The 15,283-nt window shown below is 38.1% G+C and overlaps 1 protein-coding gene across 3 annotated transcripts in view; it reads left to right on the plus strand.

The window, feature by feature from the left end:
- Positions 1 to 14,614, plus strand: part of PLXDC2 (plexin domain containing 2) — a 425,380-nt gene extending 410,766 nt beyond the window's left edge. For all 3 annotated transcript variants that reach the window (XM_019973017.2, XM_019973018.2, XM_070800805.1), the window contains exon 14: positions 3,652 to 14,614. In XM_019973017.2, coding sequence (XP_019828576.1) covers positions 3,652 to 3,768 — 117 coding nt within the window. In that variant the 3' untranslated portion in view covers positions 3,769 to 14,614. The remainder of the gene's footprint in view (positions 1 to 3,651) is intronic.
- The last annotated feature ends 669 nt before the right edge of the window (positions 14,615 to 15,283 follow it).

A 15,283-nucleotide genomic window follows, 5' to 3' on the forward strand; every position in this document is an offset into this window, starting at 1 on the left:
TTGTAGTTATATAACAACCTATTCTATCTTGTTCATCTTTAGAATGCTTATTTGAAACCTAAATTAAGTCTTACCCCTTTTACCCTGAAGAAGTTTTTATCTTCCATATGGAAACCATGTTTTATACTTTTCTTTGGTCATATGCCCTTCAAAACAGCATCTTGCACCATGTTAGACATTTCAGATATTTTTAGTAAATAATCTGCACATTCTCTTTGGATCAATAATTTCACTTCTGTGAGTTTATAAAAGGAACTAATCAGAAATATTCCTTTGAGGTTAGCAGCAAAAATATTCACTGGAGCATTATTTATACTATCAAACAGTCTGGAAAAAAAAAAATCTCAAAATCAAATTGACCGTATAACTCATATTGAGTTATATGTAGTATGCTTTTGCATGCACTAAAAGTAATTTTGTAGAGGAATAGTTCATAAAATTTTTTGTGTGCTTAATTGGAAATAAAGGAGTTCATAAAACAGCATCTGCTGTGATTTAGTGTTTCTAGAAATGAGTATAAGTGATATACACAGATTGAACCAAATTATGTGTGGGTGGTGGAATCTCTAGTGATTTTAAATCTTGTTAGGGTGTTTTTTTCTCTAATGAGTAGTGGTAAGATGAAAGAAAATTTTTTAAGGACATGAAATTAATTCAGAAAATACGTTTGTACTGTGTTAACAGTGGTAGCTTCACTGTACTTTCTATTTTGAGAACCTCTGTGATGAGTTCACAAAGAACATGATAAACATTATCAATAATCCTGCAACTTTTTCACCTAAGACAGAGAATTAATTATTAACTTAGTAATTCTTAGAATTCTTAGTAATGCTTAGAATACTGAAGTTGTTGTAATGTCATAGTTTAAGATTGAAATAAAAATAGAACTATGTTCACAAATTTCAGATAGGTTGTACACAAAGTAATGAATTTTAAGGGCTAATTTCTATAGTGGGAGAATTAACTTTGGAAGTTTGTAGCTCTCATTTTAAATCTTGGATGTGCCATTTGCCAGCTTTTTAGGTTTGGGTGCAAGGTAAAGGATTGAGTTGTACACATTAAATAAGATCATGTGTGTAAATCACCTTCTAACAGCATGAAATATGATTAATTATGTTTGATAAAATGTAACTTTCCCAGGCATCATCATCAACAATTCTCATCAGTGGTGTTCCTTTTTATTTCTTTAATTAGATAAGTTTGGCATTGTGTAGGTTTAAGGCATACAATGTGTTACTTTGATACATTTATATATTGTAATATTGTTGCTGTGTATTACATGCTTATAGTACAATATTATTTAATACTCATCACAAGTGTATCCCCGTACGTACTATCAATCTTATCTCCCCATCTGTATTACCTGGTAACCACTGTTTGCTTTTTTCTTAGGTCTGACTTCTTTAGACTCCACAGAGAAGTGGTATCACACAGTTCTGGTCTTTCTCTGTCTGACTTACCTCACTTGGCATCGTGTGTTCAAGGTCCGCCCATGCTGTCACAAATGACAGGATAGCCTCTTTTCTCATGGCAGAATAATATTCCATTGTGTATCCATACTGCATCCTTTTTTATCCAGTCATCCATGGCTGTGCACCTGGGATGCTTCCATATCTTGGCTATTGTGAATAATGCTGCCATAAACATGGGGATATAGTTATCTCATCAGACTTCTGTTTTCATTTCTTTTAGGTATATACTAGAAGTCGAATTGCTGGATCATGTAGTAGATTCATTTTTAAGTTTTTGAGGAACTTCCTGATTGTTTTCCATAGTCTTTGGGCCAATCTACATTCCCACCTATAGCGTCTAAGTTTCCCTTTCCATCACGTTCTCACCAGTACCTGCCGTCTCTTGTCTTCTTGATGACAATCAGCACTCCTTTCTAATGGTCACCTGTAACACAATGTCTTTATGGCCTGAGTGGTAAATCAGTGCTAGTCCATAGGGCTGTACTTGCCTGCTGGACCCATGGGCCAAATGGGCCTTGTAAGGTAGAGCTTCAGAACAGACAGTGGTGCTGCCTGACTCCAAGAAACACAAGGGCAGCTGTGCCCTAAGAAGCCCTGTTGCGAAGTAGCTGAAACCAGAGTGGGGGTTATAAAGAATGAGTACACGGAGGACTTCCCTGGTGGTCAGTGGTCAAGACTCTGCACCTCCAGTGCAGGGGGCTTGGGTTTGATCTCTTGTCGGGAAACTAAGATCCCATGTTCTGAGGATCTAAGATCCGGTGCAGCCAGGGATTTTTTTTAAAGAACGAATGAGCATATTGGCATTTTCCCACAACAGGAGTGACCATAAATTACAGTGTCCATCTCTCTAGAAACATTTATAGTTTATATCTCTAGTATATTTCCATTGATGATGATTTTTAGTCGCAACAAAGACACTAAATTGCTATTTAGCCCTCTCAGTTTTACCTTCTTTTTTAGGAAAATAAAGATAATTCAGTTTCACTTACATAATGGGACTTAACCAGCTAATAAATATAAAGCATTTTGACCACATAACGTTATAGAGACAGTACTAATATTATTAACAGGCAAGATGCAATTACCATGACTGGTATTTTTCCAGAAGGTAAAGCTAATAATACTCATTCCAACCTGATGGGAAAACTCTTTTACAGCCATTAATCATGACAGTGGAATGTAATTGGCCAATCTAGAAAGCTGCCAAATGCCAATATACCTAACCTGATATTTAACATTTTTCACATTAAAATTCTTAGGTAGAAATAAACTTCCTTTAATATTTATTGGTTTATTTACTCCAAAATAAAGGTACTCTGATAAATGGAATAGTAATTTCTGGTGCCACTATGGCTGAGAAATGCCTTTTAGTGTCTTCTGCTGCTGTAACTTAATAATTTATTTCATCACTTCTGTTTGTAAATCACAAAAGGTTTGTTTGATAAACATAGGGTTAGGGAGAAGTGTCAATACAAGTAACCTGTATTTTAAGACCATTGTCTGTATGTGCAATTATTTACATGGGTTTGAGATTATTCACAACCTCTGACGTTGGATTCAGTTTTCAGGGCATGACATCTGTTCATTTTCAAACACAAAAAGTCATCTATGGGATGTCTTAGCTTAATAAATTAATTCTTAAGATATTAAGGTGATTGATCTTTTAGTTTGGTTTTTGCTAGAAAGTCTAAGCACCAAATTTGAAGCACACTTCTAATAACTGTGCAGAATTTTATGGTCTTAGGTTTTTTGAGTGAATTAATAAATGAAATGAAGTGATATCACTATTTACTTCTAAAGAGAAGGTGTCCATGGTTATATATTAAGAAAATTTGTTTTTCATGACTGTTCATTTTTGCTTAGTTACATCTGGACATTTAATGGAGTCTTTTAGACATAAATATGCATAAAGCATAAACCATGTCTTTGAGAAACTCTCAATCCTTTGGGGGGTAGCTTTGGCCAAGGGACTGTCATCTGGGACGTGCTGGTAGTGCCATAATAGAGAGTCAAGCAGGGTGCTTTGGGCATGTGTAATTTCAACTGTGGTGGTAATGAGATCATTTAATATGTTGCTACATTTAATTCAGAAGTTCATCTGAAATAGTTGGCAAATATACTTTTCTTATGATGTGACCGGTACCGTGCTTTTCACTCCTTTTGCATTTTTCTGTTTCAGAGACGCCCAAGCAGATGGCCAGCAATGAAGTTCCGAAGAGGTTCTGGCCATCCTGCCTATGCTGAAGTTGAACCAGTTGGAGAGAAAGAAGGTTTTATCGTATCAGAGCAGTGCTAAAATTTCTAGGACAGAACAGCACCAGTGCTGGCTTACAGGTGTTAAGACTAAAAATTTGCCTATACCTTTAAGACAAACACACACCCACACACACACACATACACACAGGAGCCCTAAGCTGCTCTAGCCAGAAGGAGATGCGATTTCTGGACAAGCCCAGCCCAGAAAGGGTTAAAAAATTTTTTTAAACTTATAGAGGATATCAGTTACCACTGAACATAAAATTCCCTAGTGGAATGACCTCTATAGTTCACTCAGCACATCTCCTGTGGACTTATCAGAAATATGACAAGATTACAGTGCTGTTGGCTTAAGGTGCAGGGTGCAAAGGGATCGAGAAAAAAAATAATAATAAAGCTTTAGTTCACAAGGGATCTATACCTTTGGTTCAAATATTCTTCTCTGATAATTGTGTTCCAAAGCCTGAACCCATTCACTCAAAAGAACAGTGACAGATATTTCCAGTTTGCTGAGAAAAGTAGCTGATGCAGGGGCCCAAACAGACACAAAAGAAGAGATTTTGTGTCTTTCCACAAGACACGTGGCTGAAGGATTTTGTTTTGCTGGTCTAGACCCACCTGTTCCAACCACCAGACCCACCTGTTCCAACCAGTTCGCTACTTTACAGGATGAGTCTTTTATCTTTCCAGTTCCGACTTGGCCTCCCTCTTCCTGGATGCCTTCTGTGTAAGCAGTGACAGGATTGTAGCCTTTTAGCTAAGCATGAGGACAGAGGGAGGGACAAACGAGGCTTCTGGTTCCCCCCACCCCAGAGTAAAACATCTGATTGGTTTTCAGAAGCATCGCCTCCACCTCCCAACTGTGAAGTCCTGTGAAGCCACAGTTGTTCTTGGCTGAAGGAAACAGAAGGTCACAGTACCATGAGTTCCTTAATCGTTTTTGAAGCAAAAATGTTTAAGGGATTCTAAGCATATGAGGTTTTTGGTGTTTTGGTTTTTTTTTTAACTGTTTGCTGTTTCAGTCTGAGAGGCCCATTTCATTGTCGATTCCTATCTAAGAAGGCTTTCAAGTCAGCATATCCCTGGTGAGAAAAAGAGCGAAAGAACCCTGCTGAATCATACAGTAATTTTCTTTAAAGCACATAGTAGTTACATAAATATATATATATAAATATATTTTTGTTTATAACTAACACAAGGCAGGCTCTTGTGACTCAGAGTGCATTTTGTCATCAAGACAAAACAAATGCGAGATGCATTACTGCATACTTCCATAGAGTTGTAAAATAATCCTTAATATTAGAATATTTTTATGTCACTTAGTGGAAGTGGTTCAACTGGTTGCAGCACCGATCGATTTTCCTGCCTGTTGGAGCCGCTCTCCCGTTCATATCAACCCCTTCCCTCCCTGGAAAAATAAAGCAGATGCAAAAAGCTCCTTAGATGGATCTGTTGTTTGCCCTATAATCACAGTCCAGATTTTGAACCATCCCTGTGAGTGAAGACAGGAAAGGCACCCTCCACCCCCAGAGGAGGAAAGTGGTTAATATATATACTGAGCTCCTAAAGTTTGAATTCAGGTACTGTGTGTACAATTTTATCAACATCTCGACCCATGAAACTTACATGTTGTGCCAAGAAGCTGTTGGTTCTCATAAGGTACCCATGTCCAGCATTTGCAGATTCAGGTATCAAGAAGCAGAGCTGTCTCGTAAGTAGCACTTTACTACCAACTCAGCATCTGTACACAGTGTCTACATCAAATGACATCGGTCCACTAACAGAGTATCACATATTACCCTCACAACCGTCTGATGTAAACTCGTGCCATTTTCCATCAAGTATATTTTGCTTAACATTTTAAAGTACCTGATGAGGGTGTTAATTTTTTTTCCCTAACCTGCTTAGACAACAATTGCAAAAAAAAAAATTGACAAGCAAGGTGATTGAAGGGTGTGATGACTGCTATAGCTCTCTGCATTCAGTTGATATGAAATAAACCAATTTATTTCTTGTGGAGTAGGTTTGGTCAGTTAGCAATTACCAAATGACTTGCCAATATAACTGGTGCAACAGGTATTCTACAAAGGCATAAGGAACACATAGACGATTCCTTCTAGGATAAGTTGATGCTTCTTTCACTTGCTTTTGTGTTAAGTGTGGCTTCCAATACAGCTGATTGACAGTTATATAAATCCTGCATATATATATCCAACACCTTTCTTAATTCTTTGAAGTAGTGGTGTAATTTCTATCCCTTTCAAAGTTCATCTTCCACTTTTGATTTTTTTAAAAAAATGCCAATTTTGTAAAATAACCTAAAACTCTCTGAATTGTCCAGTGCTCAAGAGCACGCAATAAGGGAAAGTGAAAAGGCTGCTGAAGTATGGGAAAACTTCCCAGCCAAATCAGGAGTTAAAGGTGGTGAGATGTTTCTGTTGTTGATGAATCTTTTAGAGGTAAGAGAAAAGGCTGACTGAATCCTTTTTTTTTTTTTTTCATGAAACTTTCATTCAACTCTGTACCTCTGGTTTGTTCTTGGTGCCCCTTTACTGCAAAGGAAGAGCAGACATTCACAGAGTTTCTGGAAATTCAGAATGGACTCTGGTGCTTTGGACTTTTCATATATTATGTATTAGAAAAGATGCATCTGCATGTTATTTCATATACTATGAACCTAGTAAAAGGAGAATAAAAGCAAAGGAACATATACAAAGTTCTAGAAAAATCAGATAAATGGTGCTATAGAGGAAGTTAGTTATTTCATCTTAATTATTTGTAAAAACATTTAGTGAATAGGGAAAGGATTCCCAGATGGCTCAGACAGTAAACAATCTGCCTGTGGTGTAGGAGACCCAGGTTCAATCCCTGGGTTGGGAGTAGAATGACTACCCACTCCAGAATTCTTGCCTGGAGAATCCCATGGACAGAGAAGCCTAGCAGGCTACAGTCCATGGAGTTGCAAAGAGTTGGACACACTTTCACTTTTCAAAGGTATTAAAAGTCAAGAAAAATATCTTAAGCCAATGAGGTGAAACTGACCACGGTGTTGATTTGTTTATGAAAGGTTTGAAATTCAACATGTGCTAACAAATAGAAAGCTAAATAATAAAATGCGATTTCCCTCCAATTATTATTTTAATTTGGGATGTCGAGCTCAGTGGTAAAGAACCCACCTGCCAATGCAGGAGACGGGGTTCAATCCTTGGGTCTCAAAGACTCCCTGAAGAAGAAAGTGTCAACTCATTCCAGTATGCCTGCCTGGGAAATTCCATGGACAGAGAAGCCTGGTGGGCCACAGTTTGTGTGGTCCCAAAGATTCAGACACAACTTATTAGCTGAGAACATACAAATGGGGCAGTCTCACAGGAAGCTTCTAGGATGTACTGTCCAATATATACACTAGCCAAATTGAACGATTTAAATTAACTAAAATTAAGTAAAAATTCAGTTCTTCAGTCACTCTAGCCATATTTCAAGCCTCCAAAAGTCACATGGGACTTGTGGCTTCCATACTAGACAGCACTGAACGCTCCTGTCTTTGCAGAAAATTCTATTAACTCTGCTGTAGAAGTCTTTCCTTTTCGGTGGCTCAAACAGTAAAGAATCTGCCTGCAATGCAGGAGACCCAGGTTCGATCCCTGGGTTGGGAAGAGCCCCTGGAGAAGGCAATGGCTTGCCTGGAGAATTCCATGGACAGAGGAGCCTGGCAGGCTACAGTCCATTGGGTCACAAAGAGTCGGACACGATTGCGCGACTAACACTTTCACTTTCTTCCTGGAGAAAAGGAGGAGGATAAAAAAATAGATTTGATAGTTCCTGGACCTGTTTTTCTTGAGAGAGGCAGCTTAAAATAATGAAAAGAATCCCAGCTGACACGGTTTTGAGTTTCCACTATGTCCTCAGGAAAATCACTTTTACCACTAGAAGTTTCCATTTGCAAGTTTGGAAAATAAAAATATTTCTATCCTGTCTTCCTTGCAAGATTATTATTATATAGATTGACTAAACATACAGACTTTTAAAACCTTATGTCAATTGAACCCAAAGATGGGGCTTCCCTGGTTGCCTAGACAGTAAAGAATCCGCCTGCAATGTAGAAGACCTAGGTTTGATGCCTGGGTCGGGAAGATCCGGTGGAGGAGGAAATGGCAACACACTCCAGTACTCTTGCCTTGAAAATCCCTTGGACAGAGGAGCCTGGTGGTCCACAGTCCACAGGACTGCAGAGTTGGACACAACTGAACAACTAAGCACTCATGTACAACCCATATAAAGCACATCTCTTGGCCCAGTACCAGCACGAACTTGTATTCTGAGGGAAGAAAGTCCATCCATCCTAAAAGCATTCAAAGACAATCAGATCAGTACAGTTCTTGAGGAAATGCCAAAGGAACATACACGCAGGAATCGCTTCAATTCCTTTTTCCCCATATTAATATTTTCTCTTATGTTCCCCCTGCCTGACATCAGCCTCAACCATGCTTTCTCTCAAAGTCCTGGGTGCATCCTTCATCGGGCTCTGTTCTTTATTGTATAGTGTCCCTGAGCTTCTCCGGTTTTTTCTGATTTCCCAGTTAACTCTTCACAACAAAGAGAAACCCAGGAGCTGACCAGCAGGCTTCTCTTTAGAAGAGAGTACCTCAAACAAATCATTTCAAATATGCATTTTCTCCCTGTAACACAAGTGTAAGGGCCTGACACATTAAAATATAACAGTAGGTGGAACTTAATTTTAAATGTAAAAATTTGCAAATGCAAACTACATAAAAAGAATAAAATTTAATTTTGTCATATTCAGATAATACATATTCTCAGATTAGTGTGATTTCTTAGTTTTGGCAAAAAGGTAAATTCTTATGTTATTTCCTTATTCTGAGGGAGTATAAGTTTGGCAATGCCCTAGTGTCTATTGCCCAGGGCAATAAGAAAAGTTTTGCTGAAACTCATGCCTTGATTCAAGACACTTCCGTGATAAGAATTAATATTTAAGTAAGATTAACTGAAAAATAGATGCTGCGGTTAAGGCTCTTTCCTCCTTTGAATTGTTATTTTGCTTTGTATTTCTTCAGGCATTTTTTAGATATTTTATTAAGATGTATTTTATTAATTCCCAGAGATTGCTCTTGCTTTTACTTTACCAGCCTCCAGTTTTTGACATCATCATCTATATACCAGAATCATGGAAGGTCATCTAATCCAACCTCTTCATTTACAGATCAGAAAATTGAGGCCCAGAGAGATATAGTCATGTGCCCAACATCAGAAGTGGGCCTTGATCTTAAAACTCCTGACTATTCATTTTTGTTCCAATTCTCTTTGCCTACACCCCCTCCGTCAGTATTTAAAGCCAACCACACAGTTTCAAGAATACTGGAGTGGGTTGCCATTCCCTTCTCCAGGGGATCTTCCTGACCCAGGGATTGAACCCAGGTCCCCTGCATTGCAGGCAGGTTCTTAACCTTCTGAGCCATTAGGAAAGCCCTTAGAAGGCACAGTCTGCCTAAAAGCAATTTTTATTTGCTATCCTGACTCTTTGCTCTGTCCTAGAATAGAGAACATTGGATCAACCTTCTGCCATCAAGTGGTTGTCCTAAGAATGGTACCAGTAGTTCCAGTTCTGGTTATTGCAAGGTCTTTATCTGGTTTTACATGCCCCTACCTATGGCCATCTAAGTTAGCAATACTATCTTGTGTCACTTAAAATTGCTCTGCCTTTGCTTCATTTCTTCCCAGATGTACATGAAAACTAGTCATCTTCATGGCAGATTTTCTTACTGAATTATCACAATTTTTATTTGCTTTTAAACTAGTGGAGCCTAAGAAGCTCTTTGGAGCAAATGTTACGAGGTCAGTGGCATTACATACTATGTACTCCTATTTCCTTGTGTTCGTAAAGCACTTTACATTTTACAGGGCACTTTGATTTATTTCTTCATTTGTTCATTCATTCAACCACCCAGTTCACTTAAATAGTTATTGAGCACCTACTGGAACCAAGTTCCTGTGCTAGGTCTTGTGATATACAGTGATAGGTACAAACAATAAGAGATCAGGCATGTCCACTGATAATTGTAATAGGGTAAAATCTTCAAACACAACTTTGCAAATTGATCAGCTCACTATTACTCTATCCAATTTCCAGTTCTAATTTCTATTCTACTAAGATAGGGAACTTTCAAGTACTTTTCTGAGGAATGTTTCTGAAATATGATAGATCATTGCCCATCTCTGCTGTTTGCTCAATTTCAAATGATGTGTTAATTTCACTTATGAGAAGAAAAGTTACTCATTCAAAGTTGTCCCAGTCCCAGAAGGACTTTTTAGGTCATTTGAATTCTTCCTGATTAGATGTAATAATAGTTCACTATCTTATTCTCATATTTCTACTGTGGCTTTGTGATTTATCAATGCCATCTTTTCAGGGTCTTCTGGAAGTATCCATAGATCAATGAAGCATTTGCACTTTAGGTATGTGTGGTTGTTTGTCATTCATTAGATTGTCTCAGGTTTTCTCAGCCTCAGCCCTATTGACATTTGGGGTCCCATAATTCACAGCTGGGGATGGGGTGGTGGAGTGGTCCCTTGCATTGCAGAGTGTTTGCCAGCTTACCAAGTTCCCATTGACTACATGCTGGTAGCTCACACACACACACACACGCATATCTTAGCTGTGACAATGAAAGATGTCTCCAGACATTGCCAAATATCCCCTGGGATGAGATTGGGCAAACTACTGAATTATCTAATGAACAAAATATATCAGGAGATAAAAAGAAATGTTTCTCTTTTCCTTGGCACTTAATCTTCATTATAAATAGTTTTTTTTAATTAATAATAAGACTTGGCATCGTAAACTCTTTGTATGAGAAGGGACTGTAAAAGTCACTAGTTCAATCACAACCGAACATCATCTTTTTCGGTTTCATCATCTCCTAGTTTTACAAATTTATTGAGAGATCCGAAGATTGTTTGTTTATCTCTGGAACTTGGGGATTTACTTTCTCATAGCAAGAGATAAGGCTGTTTGGTGTTTTTGCTTTGCCCTGAAATAGCTGCCACAGGGGTGTTGGCCTCAGTCAGGGAGTTGGTGTCACACAGCTTCAGTATCTCAGAGACTTCAAGGAGTTTTCTTTTGGGTATTTCACACATCTGCAAATCTTGCTCCATCGTCTTTGCTTTCAAAATGTGCATAGAAGTTGATGTTTGGTATGTCCAATTTTAAGTATATCTACATGAAATATTTTTTTCTTTTCTATTTCTGATATTGATTTCTTTTTATTGTCCCTCTTTGGGGAAAAAAAACCAGACTGTCCCAAATAATTGCAAGTTGGAGATGTCTGAGTTGTACTATCTAAACCTATCAAGCCAAAGTTCCTGCTGATTCAATGTGCCTTAGGTTAGTTTTCCTGTAGGATCAGTGATTTACTATAAAAAACCCTGTGTTTGTACTTGAGTCTGTGCTGCACCAATTGGAAAAGTCGGTGACATTATGAGACAACTCCTTAAGAATATCTTACAAATAACAACAAACCTCCAACTGGAGTATCAGGTCTTCCTCTACTCCTTTGCTAAAAGACCAACCCAGACTTTGGAAGCATTCTTCATTGTTTACTACAAGTTGCTAATATACACACATAATTGAAAGCTTTGATTATAATATCCAAGGCTATAGAGTATTGACAAGAACAGCCAGAGAGACCTTTCCCTACCAAGACCATCACAGAAATCAGAAAACTCCAACCTAGGAGATCCTCGAGTGTGTGTATGAATTCCTTCTTTACCACTGTCATCTCAGATGCTATGGTGATACTTAACGTTTTGACTAAGATTTTCCAGTTTCAACTTAAATTTCAATGCGTGTGCCTAATTATTGCCTGCCTGACATGTATTTTAAATCATCCAATGCCCATTGCTCTCACAATGATTACTGCAAAGCAGTAAGATGATAATTACTCAAGTAAAATTACCTAAATTCTTGAATCAATTCTCCATAACAAATTTATAGAACACATCGTCATTGGCTTCTCAGTGTTAATTCTTATTAATTTCCAGATCACTGTCCACACTGAAAGAGTCTATGTTACTTTAAATCCAGGATAAAAGATTAACTAATGCAAAACATGTGCTTTTGCTCATCTTTTTCTAATTTCTAAGATTTATTAACATTTGAAAATTACTTTTTTAAAAAAGCCTCTCCTAATGGGATAAGGTAAAAAGATTTAACTTGGCAGATAGTAATATATTCATTTTTATTTCAGTTGAAAAACCTCAGTGACTTCTGTCAATACCACTGGAGTGTTGTTTTCTTTTTTTTTTTTTTATAAAAGTGGTCTCTCCCATCCCTAGCATTACAAATATGTATATATATATATATATATTCATGACCAATATATCACTTACTTATCATGTAACCATAAACCTTGGGTGCCTATCAAATAGATACATAGCATGAAACTAATTTTAGACATTTGCTATATGAGAAGAAGTATAGAAATGGGTGGATGGGGGATGATTCATGGAAAAATAAAGATCAAAATATGCTTTCAAGCGTAATTTTCAACTTCTTTAGAGCAATGTGCAAATACATATTCAATGAAGATCAGCTCAAATTTAAGTCATCCAGACTTTGAGACATTGGGTCCAGATCCCGCCAGTTATGCCAAGAAATACATGACATCCAGAAGGCAGAGGTGGCCCCATTTTAGCTAAAACTCAGCCATTACCCATCTGTACCTCTTCTATGGCACCAATGCTAAATTCATAAGGCTTTTTCCCCAGGGAATTGGATTACTTGAGTAAGTAATGACCAAAAAGACACTTTTCACTTATTACGCTCTGACTTACAAGGCATAACCATGTACTTTGATTCCCTTATACCAGAGACCATGAGACATCCAACCACACATAGGCAATAAAATACAATAAAAATACTTTTCCTGAGGAAAGTGTACAATATTCTGCAGACCCAGCTCTAGATCTCTGTGAAGTTTGACCATCTTGGGACCCAGACTCCATACTCATGTCTAGACATTGTGGTCATGCCTAAGTAACCATTGTAAAACTAGTTTCAACAAAAATATACTCAGTGTCATATTTTTAGCAAGGAAATAAAAATTCAAAGTGTCTTCTTTGGCTACTCTGTAAGTGGCTACTCTGAAAATACCATCAAGTGAAATCAGAGCTTCCTTTGCTAAAAAATGTTAAGATCATTTTAGGGAAATGAAATAAGTTTCTTGAGACACAAACATTTTGTGTTTATTGGAACTAAATCTCAGGGCCTTAGCTGAGATGAGGGAAGTCTTTTCATTGGTCAGTCAAAACAAATCTCTCGTTTGCCTCATTTCAGGGCCTTAGCTGAGATGAGGGAAATCTTTTCATTGGTCGGTCAAAACAAATCTCTCATTTGCCTCATTTGAGGCATTTGAACAGTGCCTGGGAAGAACATTATTTTCAGGGGAAAAAAGAAACAGGCTTTTTTTTTTTTTTTTTTGCATGCCAGCTGGGATCATGGTAACTTCCAATGCCAGGAATTTACTACTGTTTCTGGTAATTCCGCTTGTAGTCATCTGAAACGCTGAAGGGTGAAAGGAGGAGAAACTGGGCACCCGGGGAGGGGAGAGCTGTCTGTGTTTCATGCCAGTTGCACCAGCACACAGAATATTTGTAAATGTATTTCAAAGTGGGTATAATTGTAGCCTTTGTCAGAATCACAAAGCTCACTATGGAGCTGCTGAAAGAGAACACTGAGGGGAAAATCTGACCCTCTACACACAGGGCTTCTCTGGTGGCTCAGTGGTAAAGAATCCACCTGGCAATGCAGAAGGCACAGGTTCAACCCCTGAGTTGGGAAGATCCCCTGGAGAAGGAAATGGCAACACACTCCAGTATTCTTGCCTGGGAAATCCCATGGACAGAGAAGCCTGGCAAGCAATAGTCTGTGGGGTCGCCAAGAGTCAGACACAGCTTAGTGATTAAATACCACCACCCAGTCAACCCCCAACAAAAGGAAAGGCAGTGGGTAAGGCTGTCACACTTTTGAGTTTGTTTCTCTTTTCCACTGCCCTGGGCTTCAAATCAAGGACATGTCTGTCAGGTGAAGGTTAATTTTACTGAGGTTTTTCCAAAACTTCATTTAATCCTTAGAAAACTGAGCGTTTTGAATTTACTCCAATCCTCCAGGCATCATTCCTACTTCTTTTGCCATGTCAATGAGACACTGGAGATCACATTTTTTCATAGTAAAATCACATTCAAATACTTCCTCGATGACCTCGTGCTTGACTTACCTGAACCTGCAAATGTAAAAATGATTGTATCTGAATTTGCACTGATGGTATATGATAGCAGAAGACCTTACTGGAATCCCCTGTTTAAATTCAGTAATTTGGATGCTACATACGTCTGCAATCTTCTTGATTATTTTCACTATAAGATTAATTATCTAAGTTTCAATGTATTTCCTTACAGTCTATTCATTTGCCATCTATCTCTTACCTGGGGATCATTATGATTGCAATAATTCACTGAAGTTTTCCTCAGCTTCTTAAACCAATTTTTCTGCATTTCTTTTGCTTACAGTATGTGGAAAATCTGGTTTGTTTGTTTTTCCTAGTAATCATTTTGTAAGAAAGCGCAGTGTATCAACTGCCTTGGTGACACAATTCATCTTTTCAGGTCTGGAAGCTGGTTGTGACCAAATGCCATATGTCTTCTCTCTGTCAATTGCTATTTTCAGAATTAAATCATTTATTTTTTATTTTTCACTTTCAGTTGGAGTCAACATATTTGGGAATTTTTAGAAGGGGGAGAAGGGAGCAATTTGTGTAATACTGCTGTCATATTTGACTACATATTAAAAACAATAAATGATCGTTTTGTTTTAATTTCTTAAAATAGTTTTATTTATTTATTGACTGCGCTGGTTCTACATTGCTGTGAGGGCTTTTCTCTAGTTGCACGGAGCGGGGGTTACTCTCCAGCTGCGGCGCACAGGCTCAGCGCAGTGGCTTCTGTTGCTGCGGAGCACAGGCTCTAGAGCACAGGTTCAATTGTTGCAGTGCGCGGGCTTTGTTGCTCCGTGGCATATGGGATCTTCCCACACCACGGATCAAACCTGTGTATCTTACATTGGCCAGATTCTTTACCATGGAGCCACCAGGGAAGCCCTGTTTTCATTTCTTAAATGTGTTTACCCTTGTCTTTCAAGGTATTTTTGTTCCTTTCCACCATTAGCCTTTGAAACATTTTCCCTATTGTGGAAGAAAATCTGAGTGCAGTGTCCAGAGCTGTAGGCTAGTGAAAGGATAGGAAGTCCTTTTGTTTCTTTTTTTTAACGTTTTATTTTATATTGGAGTATAGCCCGTTAACAACGTTGTGATAGTTTCCAGTGGACACCAAAGGGACTGAGCCACACATATACAGGCATCCATTCTCCCCCAGACTGCTCTCCCATCCAGGCTGCCACTGATCTCAACATTGAATAGAGTCCCTGTGCTATACAGTAGGTGCTTATTGGTAATCCATTTTACATATAGCAGTGTGTACATGTGGAT

Source organism: Bos indicus, chromosome 13 (genome assembly GCF_029378745.1).
Source record: "Bos indicus isolate NIAB-ARS_2022 breed Sahiwal x Tharparkar chromosome 13, NIAB-ARS_B.indTharparkar_mat_pri_1.0, whole genome shotgun sequence".
NCBI lineage: Eukaryota > Metazoa > Chordata > Mammalia > Artiodactyla > Bovidae > Bos > Bos indicus.